The sequence below is a fragment of the Hordeum vulgare genome, chromosome 6H (genome assembly GCF_904849725.1).
Source record: "Hordeum vulgare subsp. vulgare chromosome 6H, MorexV3_pseudomolecules_assembly, whole genome shotgun sequence".
In the NCBI taxonomy this organism is placed as follows: Eukaryota; Viridiplantae; Streptophyta; class Magnoliopsida; order Poales; family Poaceae; genus Hordeum; species Hordeum vulgare.
Genome location: NC_058523.1, coordinates 68,145,514 through 68,159,477, shown reverse-complemented (window position 1 = coordinate 68,159,477; position 13,964 = coordinate 68,145,514). Strand labels below are relative to the sequence as shown.

General features: G+C 44.7%; 1 protein-coding gene across 2 annotated transcripts; it reads left to right on the top strand.

Moving 5' to 3' along the window:
• The first annotated feature begins 5,335 nt into the window (after window positions 1–5,335).
• Window positions 5,336–13,150, top strand: LOC123404717 (probable LRR receptor-like serine/threonine-protein kinase At1g05700). 2 transcript variants are annotated; one of them, XM_045098664.1, is made up of 13 exons: window positions 5,336–5,567; window positions 5,708–6,263; window positions 6,552–7,036; window positions 9,032–9,173; window positions 9,304–9,375; window positions 10,080–10,151; window positions 10,238–10,318; window positions 10,936–11,096; window positions 11,224–11,444; window positions 11,688–11,814; window positions 12,029–12,094; window positions 12,180–12,366; window positions 12,493–13,150. In XM_045098664.1, exons 1-13 carry the CDS (start codon window positions 5,498–5,500, stop codon window positions 12,959–12,961), a joined length of 2,709 nt encoding a protein of 902 aa, XP_044954599.1. In that variant the 5' UTR covers window positions 5,336–5,497; the 3' UTR covers window positions 12,962–13,150. The 2 variants fall into 2 exon arrangements, with proteins under 2 accessions (XP_044954599.1, XP_044954600.1); XM_045098665.1 differs by having other exon boundaries at window positions 5,338–5,567; window positions 9,035–9,173.
• The last annotated feature ends 814 nt before the right edge of the window (window positions 13,151–13,964 follow it).

Here is a 13,964-nt window from a genome sequence, read left to right as displayed (position 1 = left end):
ACATTTGCGTTGGCCATTGGATCTACAATATTTGTAAAGAAACTTTTAGACTAAGTTCATGATAATTAAGTTTATCTAATCAAATTACTAATGAACTCCCACTTAGATCGACATCCCTCTAGTCATCCAAGTGTTACATGATCCACGTCGACTAGTCCGTGGCTGATCATCACGTGAGACGGACTAGTCATCAATGGTGAGCATCTCCATGTTGATCGTATCAACCATACGACTCATGTTCGACCTTTCGGTCTCCCGTATTCGAGGCCATGTCTGTACATGCTAGGCTCGTCGAGTCAACCTAAGTGTTTTGCGTGTGTAAATTGTCTTACACCCGTTGTATGCGAACGTTAGAATCTATCACACCCGATCATCACGTGGTGCTTCGAGACAACGAACCTTCGCAACGGTGCACACTTAGGGGAATACTTATCTCGAAATTTCTATGAGGGATCATCTTATCTTTGCTACCGTCGTTCTAAGCAATAAGATGAAAAACATGATAAACATCACATGCAATCATATAGTGACATGATATGGCCAATATCATCTTGCTCCTTTGATCACCATCTTCGGGGCACCATGATCATCATATTTACCGGCATGACACCATGATCTCCATCATTGTGTCTCCATGAAGTCGTCATGCCAACTATTACTTCTACTACTATAGCTAACCGTTAGCGATAAAGTAAAGTAATCAGCATGGCGTTGCATCTCATACAATAAATTAAGACAACTCCTATGGCTCCTACCGGTTGTCATACTCATCGGCATGCAAGTCCTGAATCCTATTACAAGAACATGATCAATCTCATACATCACATATGTAACATCACATCCTTTTGGCCATATCACATCACATAGCATACCCTCCAAAAATAAGTTAGACGTCCTCTAATTGTTGTTGCATGTTTTACGTGGCTGGTTTGGGTTATTAGCAAGAACACTTCTTACCTACGTGACATCCATAACGTTGATATTCCAATACTATTTACCCTTCATAAGGACCCTTTTCATCGAATCCAATTCGACTAAAGTGGGAGAGACAGACACCCGCTAGCCACCTTATGCACCAACTGCATGTCTGTCGGTGAAACCAGTCTCACGTAAGCATACGTGTAAGGTCGGTCCTGGCTGCTTCATCCCACAATACCGCCGAAAAAAGATAAGACTAGTAACGGCAAGCAAGTTGACAAATCAGCGCCCACAACTTTTGTGTTCTACTCGTGCATAGAATCTATGCATAGAAACTTGGCTCGGATGCCACTGTTGGAGATCGTAGTAATTTTAAAAAATTTCCTATGCCATACAAGGATCTATCTATGGAGAAACCAGCAACGAGAGAGGTTCTAGAGCATCTTCATACCTTTGAAGATCGCTAAGCGGAAGAGTTACTATGAACGCGGTTGATGGAGTCGTACTCGCAACGATTCAGATCGCGATGGATTCCGATCTATGTGTCGAACTACGACACCTCCGCGGTCAACACACGTGCAGCCCGGTGACGTCGCCAACACCTTGAACCAGCAAGGATGAATGAGAGCTTGAGGGAGAGAGATCCGGCAGCACGACGGCGTGGTGGCAGTGGAGCTACGTGGTTCTCCGGCAGAGCTTCGCTAAGCTATGAGGAGGACGAGGATAGAGAGAGGAAGGGCTGCGCCGGGAGAGAGAGTTTTCGTGTCTCAAATCAGCAAACTCCACTATATATAGGGGGAGAAGGAGGAGGTGCCCACCCTTAGGGTTTCCCACCCCCAAGGGGTGCGGCACCCTCATCTAGGGCTGGTGGTGGCGGCCAGGAAGGGAGGAGGGGTGTGGCGCACCCCACATGGGCCTTGGGCCCATCTGCTTTAGGGTTTCCCCTTTCTCTCTCAACCTGCGCCTTGGGCCTTGGTGGGAGGCGCACCAGCCCACTCTGGGCTGGTTCCCTTCCACCTTTTGGCCCATGTCACCCTTTGGGGCTGATGGCCCCTCCCGGTGGACCCCCGGAACCCTTCCGGTGGTCCCGGGACGTTACGGGTGATGACCGAAACATTTTCGGTGTCCAAAACCTCTCATCCTATATATCAATCTTTACCTCCAGACCATTGCGGAGCTCCTCGTGACGTCCGGGGTCTCATCCGGAACTCCGAACCTTCGGTAACCACCAACACTATTTCCCTATAACCCTAGCGTCATCGAACCTTAAGTGTGTAGACCCTACGGGTTCGGGAGACATGCAGACATGTCCGAGACATCTCTCCGGCCAATAACCAACAACGGGGTCTGGATATCCATGTTGGTTCCCACATGTTCCACGATGATCTCATCGGATGAACCACGATGTCAAGGATTCAATCAATCCCGTATGTAGTTCCCTTTGTCTACCGGTATGATACTTGCCCGACATTCGATCGTCGGTATTCCTATACCTTGTTCAATCTCGTTACCGGCAAGTCTCTTTACTCGTTCCGTAACACATCATCCCGTGACCAACTCCTTAGTTACAATGAGCTCAATATGATGATTGATTACCGAGTGGGCCCAGAGATACCTCTCCGTCACACGGAGTGACAAATCCCGGTGTTGATTCGTACAACCCAACAGACACTTTCGGAGATACCCGTAGTGCACCTTTATAATCATCCAGTTACGTTGTGACGTTTGGTACACCCAAAGTACTCCTACGGTATCCGGGAGTTACACAATCTCACGGTCTAAGGAAATGATACTTGACATTAGAAAAGCTTTAGCAAACGAACAACACGATCTAGTGCTATGCTTAGGATTGGGTCTTGTTCATCACATCATTCCCCAATGATGTGATCCCGTTATCAATGACATCCAATGTCCATGATCAAGAAACCATGATCATCCATTGATCAACGAGCTAGCCAACTAGAGGCTCACTAAGGACACATTGTGATCTATATATTCACACATGTATTACGGTTTCTGGTTAATACAATTATAGCATGAATAATAGACAATTATCATGAACTAGAAATATAATAATAACGACTTTAATATTGCCTCTAGGGCATATTTCCAACAAAAATAACTTCTACAACGTCGAAATAGCAAGTTTTGTCGCGCAACACAGCGCTAGCTACTGCGGCCGCTGCAAAATATAGCGCCCGAGCCGCTCTAGCAAGCGTTGCAAAAAACCGGCGAGCGTCACATGTGAAACTTTACAGCTACTCGCCACCGGCGGGGGTAAGGGTCACTCCGCTGTCGGCTGCAGCCAACGTGCCCCGCGTCGAGGCCATGCTGGGGCCGACGGTCGACATGATGGCGGTGGCCCCGCTGCGCCTCCCGCGCATGCCGGGGCTCCCCGAGGGCGTCGAGAGCATGACTGAGGTCTCGGCGGACGGTGCCGAGCTGCTCAAGGTCACCGTCGACGGGACCAGGGCGTAGGTGGCGGCCCTGCTCGCGGAGCTCCGCCCCGACGTCCTGTTGTTCGACTTTGTCACCCAATGGGTCACCGAGATCGCGGCGCCGCTCGGCATCAAGACGTGCTTCGAGATGGAAGCCCCCTATATCGACTACCTCGCCGCCCAGCGCGGCAAAGCTGGTGCTCGTCGCAGGCCCGGTCGTGCCGGAGCCGCCGCAGGGCGAACTCGAGGAGCAGTGGGCCAAGTGGCTATTCTCCTTCCCACACAACGCCGTCATGTTTGCCTCCTTCGGGAGTGAGACGTTCCTCCTGGCCGAAGCCGTGACGGAGCTACTCCTCGGCCTGGAGTCCACCAACCGGGTGTTCCTTGTCGTGCTCAACTTCCCCAAGGGCACAGACACCACGACGGAGCGGCGACGGCGACTAGAGGGAGGTGGAGGAAGCAACGGCGGCGCGGGGATAGCCGAGAAGCACCGTCGGGTCACCAACGTCTGGATATGACGGTAGGTGAAAGTCGCGGCACGAACGCTCGAGTGTGCAGCGTGCGGGAGCGGGCACACGAAATAAACGACGTACGATGCCGTTTCGCTTCACTCGTGAACCATTTATGCTGCAACTACGTTTTTTACGTCTCCGCTTAGGGCTCGAAACGGCTACAACAAAATATGATTTATTTAGCATGGTGCTAATATCGGGAGGCTGTTGAAGATGCTCTCGACTTCTCTGGTCGCCGCGAAATTTCCATCAATTCCCCACTGCCCACTGCCCACCGGAACCAGGGTGGTGGCAATGCTCGAGAAGTAGTGCTCGATGTGTGTTCGGCGAAATGCCACCGCAAAGCTAGCGCTGCCATGGTCGCGCCCCCCGTGCGCGTCACTCCGGGTGGACAGACCGAACATTTTGATGGCGCGCTTCTCCTATCGGCGCGCGCCTGCGTGTGTTCGTGCGTTCCGACGTGCCGGGGTCGACTCCTGTCGCCGCGCGCGCAGGGTGCTCGGCGTAATGGCTTCCTCGGCTGCCTGTACTGCATCTCCTTGGGCGCCGTGCAGTGCGTGCCGACATGCCCACCAGGACTGAGGTCAAGGAGAGGAGACCGGCAAGGACAACTCCACTCCCTGGTCGCTCGCTGCCGTCCACTAGTTGGTGCGTTGGTGTCTTGACGCGGCCGCACCCGTGTCCTCGTACATGCGACGTCGCCGTCGGGGCCCCGGGGAGCGTACGGATTGGGCGTGCCGACCTGGCCTCAGGGTCGCCGAAGACGGCGCGCGCCGCGCTGTCGCGCACCCTTGTCTTGGCCAGGTATGGCACGTGGTCGCCCTCCAGCTGCGGGGCTCCATCTGAAGCTGTTGGTAGATCATGGAATCTGGGTGTAAAATCAGGTCCCCTCTACAGACTACAGTACATGTACCAATTGTTAAAATTGTTAACTAACAGTACTGCAGTAGCGCATAATAAGCAATGAGGTACATAATTCTTCCCTAACTTTAACATCATTGTGTGACACTTGTATTTGCAAGATTCGTTTAGATCATCTTATTGGTTTACTGCATAAGTTCGTTTAGGTTGGTGGCGGATGGCAGTTAAGTTATGCACCAAGTCCATGGCCACAAGATTACCACAACAAGATCGGCTGGAATGTAATTAGTTCCGCACTGTTTCAGGCCGATTCTATTCGGAGCTTAATAAATATATATACTGAAATGCCTGAGCCATGGGATTGACTTGCCATTCTGATTTTTCATTCTACCATGAGATGACCAAACCACAAGAGAGGACAGCCTTTCTTCTAATTCCAACAAAAGAATCATAGAGTCAAGTCTAAAAGTAGCAATTATGTTGCAGCCGTACCCTTTGTATTGGTGGAACATACTCCATTATCACGACGAAACTGTTCCGAAACAGTCATTTCTTATTGGAATTTCTTATTGGACCATAGCCACACTGTCAAACTGTACACTGACCCTCCTGATCTATAATTGTCGAATAGGACAACCATAATACGCATGTGAAAGCATTTGCTAATCCCATGGATATACATATATGACAGTCTCTGCCTCCCTCCCTCTCTCTCTCTTAGATAGAAGCCTGAAGCCTCTAGTTTGCTCACAAGAGTGAACAAGAAGCATGAATCGATGTATAGCAATTCTTCTATTCTACATGTTCCCGTTGATCCATGGACAGCCTGATTATCTAGGTGTGTTGCCCCTCAATTCTTATTTCTTACTGCTCTTTCTGTTCAGAAAATACACAATGTGAAGCACCTGCATTGCTCATCGCCAAAGGTTTGTTCAAGGTCGATGATATAAATTTTTTTGACTTGTATTTTGTTTCCAGGTTTCATAAGCGTCGATTGTGGTATCCAAGTGAATTCTACCTACCAAGACACCATTTCAAATATAATATATGTATCAGACTATGGTTTCATCAACGCAGGAGAAAACCGCGGCATCTCCTCAGATTACGTAAAGCCATCACTGGTGAAACGCTATCTGAATCTCCGGTCCTTTCCACATGGCCCAAGGAATTGCTACACCCTGAGATCCTTGGTGATGGGAAACAAGTACCTTGTTCGTGCCGCCTTCTACTATGGAAACTATGATGGCCTGGGCAAACCTCCTGTGTTTGATCTGTACCTGGGGACAAACTACTGGCATGAAGTTAGCTTCAGTGATGCAGGAGCATTCAACTGGATGGACATCATACTAGTGGCTCCTGATAATTACTTGCAAGTTTGTTTGGTGAACAAAGGTATGGGTAATCCATTTATTTCTGGGCTAGATTTGAGGCCACTGAAGACTACCCTTTACCCAGAGGTAAATGCAACTCAATCGCTCGTGCTGGTTAATTCTAATCGGTTCCACATGGGGCCCACAGACGGTTCAGTAACCAGGTTAGATTTGTACTTATAATTGCTTTAATCAAATCTTAACTTAGGAAATCTGTGTTAGCGCCATCTTGATCAACAGAAGTAAAATTTTGGTGGCTGAGTATCTTGTAGATTAAAGGAAAAATTATATTTATAAATGACTGTAGACTGTAACCGCTGCTTTTAGCATTATATTGCATATGTTTTGCCCACAAAGTATACTTTATGACAAAGAGATGATTGCTTTGACTTTACTTAATTCAGTGGACTACAATACTACCATAAAACAGATACATTCATTGATCTAAACAGGTACCCCTCGGATTCCCATGACCGCATCTGGACGACATATAGTGCAATTCCGAACTCTACTGAGATATCTTCAACATCTGTAATTCAAAATAACCTCAGGGATGTCTATGATGTGCCATCATCTGTTATGCAAAATGCAGCTACTGTTAATAGTTCAAGAATTGATTTCTCATGGAATCCATCTGATCCATCGGTGAACATAAGCTCCAAATACTTTTTTATTTTCTACTTTGCTGAGCTACAGAATGTACGGAGCAATGCAGTGCGGCAGTTTGATATCATTATAAATAACAAGACATGGAACAAGCAACCTTACACCCCAACATTCCAAGTCACCGATTATTTTTCCGGCATTTTGCATGGGATGGAAAATTATAGTGTCTCACTTGTTGCTACAAAAAATGCAACACTTCCACCTATCCTCAATGGCATGGAGATATACTTGGTGAAACCGATAACTGCGGTTGCAACTGATCCTGGAGATGGTATGAATTTACTGATGCGATAATTAGTACGGACTACAGAGGGCATAACCACCCACAGTTACTATGTTAAGGATCTTGTCTAATTTGCAATAGAAAAATTGTACTTCTCAACTCTTAACTTTGGCAAAAGTTTATTTTTCAATCCTGATCTCTAAAACCGTTCCATTGCCAACCTGAAACTATTGAAACCGCCTGTCTATTTTTCTTCTATTTTTCGCATTTTGTGATTTTTTTAATCCAAATGGTGGATCTTGGTTTATATTGTTTGCTGTTGTAGTATCTGTTTATTCATGGCAGTCATGCAAGTTCAGAGTTGAGAAGTAGCCTTTTATCTTAGCAATAGAGAGAGATGTATTAGACTTTTTGTTTATCACATTTGAGGTGTATGAGTATCTTAAGGCTTGCTTGCTTGTCTGTTCATTTGATTGGTTTTGTTAGGAAGTATTAGTATTAGTCTAGGAGTCCTTATTAGTCTATTAGTATTAGTCTAGGAGTCCTTATTAGTCTATCTTTACTTTCCTTGCACCTCAAGTCATGTGTAATATATATATGCCCCTTGGGCCTTCAATATAGACAAGTTGCTTTCCTAACATGGTATTAGAGCCTAGGTTTAGGTCTCCGGACGCCGCAACTCGTCCTCACGATCCAAAAATTTTGTCCCGTTCCCGTCGCTGGATCCCGTCTCGCCCTGCTGAATACATCTCCCCGATTGAATCCAGATCGCAGCAGGCTCCTTCCCATCAGCCGTGCTTCTGCTCCGTTGACTCCCTGGCTGCTTTGTTCAGATTCGCAGGCGTCCCGTCAGCTGTGCTCGCGATCTGGCCGTTGGGCTCGATCTGCTGTCCTCCAGCCGGATCCCGTCGCCGGCCGCCGTCTCTCGTGATCTTCAATCGGATTCCGTCGCCGGCCGCAGTATTCCACCGCTTCCAGCCGGATCTTGCAGCAGATCGCGGTGTCTCGTCTCCAACGGGATTATAGGCAACGGACAAGCATCTAGTACGGGTGTTGTTGCTTTCCTAACATGGCCGTGCCTGCCATCCACCTCCACGCTGCTCAACCTCCCTGCTGCTGGCCCAGACAGCTCCTGCACCTCCAGCCTACTGTGGCTGCTCACGTGTTGCTCTCCTCGTTCGGCTGCTCTACGTACTGCAGCTAGCTGGTGCTGTTGCCTGATTCTGTGTGCGTGTGATTCCATCTGTACGTGGGCACTTGGCCTGCTGCTGCTAGTCTACTGTTTTCCGTCATGGTTCTCTTCCGCTGCTACCGCATCTAGTTTCATATATGCTTTTCAGTTTTTTTTCCCGCTGCGTCCACCAAATCCGTTGATATTTTGTGTTTTCTCATGCCATGCGAGTCCACAATACCTTTGTCCGTCAGCCTTTTCTTTGGTCCTGATCCTTTCTATGCAACTTTTGTGGCCTATTTGCCCTTGTTGTTTTCTATAGGATTTTCTAGACTTCTTTTGCATTGTCGATCTACGTCCATCGTGCCTTATCCGCCGAGCTTCTTTCGCCGACGGTTGTCGTGGACTATGATTTTCTGCACAATGCTTTATTCTCTTGATGTGCAATCTTCTTTTGACAACCCATCTTCTCTTGATACTTATCTTGTATCTTCAAGTGATGCGGTGTCTACCTCTGATGTGCCATCTCTTCGTTCTCTCCTTCGGCGACTCGACAAGTTTTGAAGACTCTTCATGCTACGACGACACTCTCAAGACGCGGATTTGGATTATCATTGTGTTTTAGTATTACACTTCTTCAAATGCAATGCTATTGCATACGCTTTGCATTTGAGGGGGGGTGTTAGGAAGTATTAGTATTAGTCTAGGAGTCCTTATTAGTCTGTTAGTATTAGTCTAGGAGTCCTTATTAGTCTATCTTTACTTTCCTTGCACCTCAAGTCATGTGTAATATATATATATGCCCCTTGGGCCTTCAATATAGACAAGTTGCTTTCCTAACAGGTTTAACCATCTTCCTTGTTCTTGCAAAGCAGCTAGAGCGATGATGGCAATCCAAGATGATTTTGGTGTGATAAAAAACTGGATGGGTGATCCATGTACTCCGAAGGCTTTCATATGGAGAGGATTAAACTGCTCATATCCACCAGTAGGTGCCTCTAAAATAACGGCACTGTAAGTTTCATAACTATGTTCGAATGAAATAAAGAACTATTCTTATATGCTGAATATGTTGACATTTTGAAGAAGCATTTACGACAAATCAACAAGCGAAGCTAACTGTTCTGGATTACCTTTTTGGCAGAAACTTGTCTTCCTTTGGATTAGTTGGTGCCTTCTCTACTAATTTTAGAGATCTCAAAGAACTCCAGTATCTGTAGGTTCTCACTTCTCATCACGATTTCTTACTCTGGCTTTTAACATGCAAGTGTTCTTTTTATACTACTCAAAATAAACCCGCGTGGATCTTTTCCCCACCCGTTTTTTTAGCATATTTAGGAATTGGTGTACTTGTTATTAAAACATGAATGTCGGTATTTCTCTAAGGAAGTTCAAGTTTATTTTCACCAGCATAATTCACAACCACATTTGCGAAATTCCTATGAAATTCTGGCACTAATATTCTAAAGATGATTAGCATGTTTACACATGGAGAGAATTACTCAACAATATCTGAAACAATTTAATAGTAGTATGGAGGAACTGTTTTGAACTTCATGGTAGATTGCTGCACATTTTCTTTTCTTTTGAGAATCAAGGTGGTACATTTTTCTTTTCTTCTGAGAATCAAGGCGGCACATATCTTGGATTTCCCGTGTCTCCATGTTTTTAGGAAAAATAAAGGATACATGATTTGTGCTTCCCCATTTGTCTTCACCATTCAGGGAAAATATACTGCCAGAACACTAATGATATAGTTTGAAAGAGAAACGTAATTCTCATTTACATGCAGTGATTAGCTCCATACTTTTGCCTCTTGTATTCAGTCATGCAGTGAAGCTGAAAATAAAACTTCCAAAAACATTGTATTTCCCCATTTACTTACTAGCTGTAGTTCACAAGATCTGTTATACCTTCCAGGGATTTGTCGCACAACAACTTGTCTGGTCCTATTCCGAATTTTCTTGGGCAGCTTTCATCACTAATGTTTCTGTAAGTCTTATGACTTATCTGTTCGTCCTTGAATATCGACACAACATTTTGGCAATGGTACATATACAATGTCTTTTCCTTCATAGGGATTTGTCCAGCAATGATCTGAGTGGACCAATTCCTGACAGCCTTTTACAAAGGTCCCAAAATGGGTCCTTATTACTAAGGTATGTTTAGTTTTTGACAGTTAACTAAATTTGAAGATATTTTTTGAAGAAAATATACACACTAACATGTAAATAAGTAATGCTCAACGTTTTCGTATGATGTCAGTAATATTTGCATAAATGATGATTTAATATCATACTAACTGAAAACTATGCTTTGCTATTTTGGACCTATTTCTGTTCAATTTCTTTCTGTTCATTCAGTAAAGTATAGTACTTCTGGTTAATTGGAAAGATAAGTTATGTCATCATCAGTTATTAACTGTAATTGATAGTACAACAAGGACCGGTAACTCCAGTGAACAAAATAATATGCTTATGGTTGGATTTCTCTAGAAGGGCATGGAAGAATCTTATATGTCAGTTTCCTTTGTCCCAGTGCATTTAATGGTTAATTTCATTTTCTTTAAAAGCATACATTATGAAAGCACCTTTAAAAATAGTGTCAGTATTACATTTGACTCATTTGGCTAGTTAACTATTAGGTCTGATTGATCAGTATATTTATAGAGAAGTACTGGTTCCTTCCAGCATTCTTAGTCAGACATCTCTCTTTATTCGGAACACCATGGAATCACATTATATTGTGATTAATCTTTTACATTTTGAATTGCCAGGGTCGGTGATAATGCAAATCTTTGTGGCAATGGTACTGCCTGCAGATCAAGTCGAAAGAAAATCAGCGGGACACTTCTCGCTGCAATAGTTGTACCAATAGCTGCTGCCATTGCACTATTTGTTATCTTTTTTTTGCTGTGCCAAGTGTTCAAAGGAAAAGGTAACAGTCAGATGGAAGTAATGGTTTCTGTTTTGTGCCTTACACACTTTTGTATTTCCATTTTATTTTTGCTTTTTTTATACGGAAGGAGAAGTTCTTGCCTTTAACTACCTGTGCATGTGTTCAGCTAAGCGAAACGCTACTGGTCATGAAGATGAATCAGCGTTGCTTGAGAACCGAGAGTTCTCTTACAAAGAACTGAAGCATATTACGAATAACTTCAGCCAAGAGATTGGAAAGGGTGGGTTTGGACCTGTCTTCCTTGGTTACTTGGAGAATGGAATCTCGGTTGCTGTGAAAGTGCGTTCTGAGTCATCTTCCCAAGGGGGTAAAGAGTTTCTGGCTGAGGTAAAAGAAAAAATCAATGTGAAGAAGTTCTATATGTCGCAAATAAAATGTTCATGTGTAATCCTTTCATGTGTCTCGTTCCCTCAAATATCTTAGTGTAGTCATCTGCGCACACATTTTGATGAATGAGTTCTAAAGATTTTTTTTCCTCTGGTTTTGTAGATTAAACTACACTTACTAATCATTCTCATCATGTGTTCTGCTTAAATTATCTGAAAGATAGTGCTGCACGTTATATTGCAGGCTCAGCACTTGACCAGGATTCATCACAAGAATTTAGTTTCTTTGGTTGGCTACTGCAAGGACAGAAATCATTTGGCCCTTGTTTACGAGTACATGCCCGAAGGGAACCTGCAGGATCATCTGAGAGGTTACTTATCTTGTCTATTCAAATATAGATTTTTATATCGCACGCCCTAATTCAGCTATGTGCTATATCCTGAAATTTGAATGACGGAAATGTTACATTTTACTCAAACAAGAACTGCATAGACCTTGAATTATCCGTGGTTACTAACTGAAGTCCATGACTTCCCCAAAACTTCTTTAAGCTAACTATGTTTAATTGCTGTTGACATGCGAAGCCACTTCTACTTGTAAACCACTCAGTTGGGAGCAGCGTCTTCAGATCGCCCTTGATGCTGCACAAGGTTAGGACATAGCAGCCATCCACTAGGTCCTGAGATTTCATTTACTCACAACTGTGAACAAAAAAAGTGTTATTTTTTATGACAGGTCTTGAGTATCTGCACATCGCCTGTAAGCCAGCATTGATACACAGAGACGTGAAGAGCAGGAACATCCTCCTGACCACAGATCTTGGAGCTAAGATTGCTGATTTTGGCCTGACCAAGGCTTTCAGTGACTCCGAAACACATATAACCACTGAGCCAGCCGGTACTATGGGCTACTTAGATCCTGAGTACGTCACGCACAGCATCAATCTCTTCTCCTGTATACTCCACTTCATTCTTCAACATTGCCTGAAGTGGCATTACTTCATCATAATTAAGGGGCCCCTGTGTGGCTGTGTTTCCCAATTGTGCAGGTACTTCCGCAGTTATCACATCAGTGAGAAGAGCGACCTGTACAGCTTCGGTGTCGTCCTCCTGGAGCTCATCACGGGCCATGCCCCGGTCATACCGATTAGCGACAGCATGACTATCCACATCGGTGAGTGGGTGCACCAGAGCCTCGACCATGGAAACATTGAGAGCATCGTGGATACCAAGATGGGAGGGGACTATGACATCAACTCTGTCTGGAAAGCCGCTGACTTGGCGCTGCATTGCAAGCGAGAGGTCTCCCGAGAGCGGCCTACGATGGCGGAGGTAGTGGCGCAGCTTAAGGAGTGCTTGGAGCTCGAGAACCGTCGTGACGGGAGGAGAAGAAGGTTGGGTTCGAATGTTGATGATTTGACCTGTCCTGGAGAAAGAAGTGCACTTGAGATAGAAGAAGAAGAAGAAAAGCAGCAAGATGGGGGGATACAAGCGGCTGCTGGCCCTGCAATGAGATAATAGGTTTGATGATCTTACATAAATACTGGAGGTTTGAGCGCTCTTGCCTTACCTTTCTGATAAGTCATCATATTGTCTTTCTTTGTGATGTTCTCAAATTCCTGGCAATGCTTAGATGGAGTCGATCTGTTCTAGCTAAAAGAAATTACGATGAAGGAATTTTAAATGGATTACGTCTATTACTATGTATGCACGCCTCACCGAAACCGCATAGAGGAAAAAAAAGAAAATCATACCCTTTGCGAGAATCTTGCGCCCGGATGTTTGCGGTTTTTATGTGCGTGTGTGTGCAAAAGTGCAAGTGGCTAGTAAACAACCCGTCTCAGCCTTACAATGTACGGAGGACACAAAGGTAGACACACCAACACCACCAACTCTCTTTTCTATAGGAGGAGTATATGTACGCAACAAAGAGAGTCATAACCAGAACGACCGCTCAATAGCTCAACTTGTTAATTAAGCTTGTAGCACACTTTTAAATGAAAAGAGCCAATCACTGATTTCAACGAGCTTAATGAACAAGTTAACGAGTTTCATGAGTAGCACGTTAAGTTTGTTAGTACAACACAACATACATTCTTATCTTATTGTTAGTACAACACAACGGATATTCTTATCTTATGTGACAATATTTTTCTGGTACCTCAACCCATCCTAAGTCCCTAACCCATAGGATGCAACAAACCAGTGTACCTCCTCATGTAGTCACAATCTTCCTTCGAAAAAAATACACCAACACTCTCATGTTGCAGACCATAACATATCATACTATGTTAGTGATCATATTACGAGCTTAATGAGCATTAAATAAACAAAGCCACATTAGCTTGTTAAGCTTAACGAGCTTAATGAGCCGAGCCTTAACGAGCACGAGCCGAGCATCACATTAATCCACTCCTAACCCCGATCGGAGTTATTTCTTTCTTATACAATGGCCATCACAAAGAAACAACAAAAATTGTAAAATAAAAATCAACGGGATGCCGAAGGTTCCAAACAGTGA

Coding starts and splice junctions, on each gene's coding strand:
- LOC123404717 (XM_045098664.1), top strand. CDS start 5,498: ATGAATCGATGTATAGCAATTCTTCTATTCTACATGTTCCCGTTGATC. Junction 5,568..5,707: donor TGGACAGCCTGATTATCTAG/GTGTGTTGCCCC, acceptor TTTTGTTTCCAG/GTTTCATAAGCGTCGATTGT. Junction 11,445..11,687: donor GTAAAGAGTTTCTGGCTGAG/GTAAAAGAAAAA, acceptor GTTATATTGCAG/GCTCAGCACTTGACCAGGAT.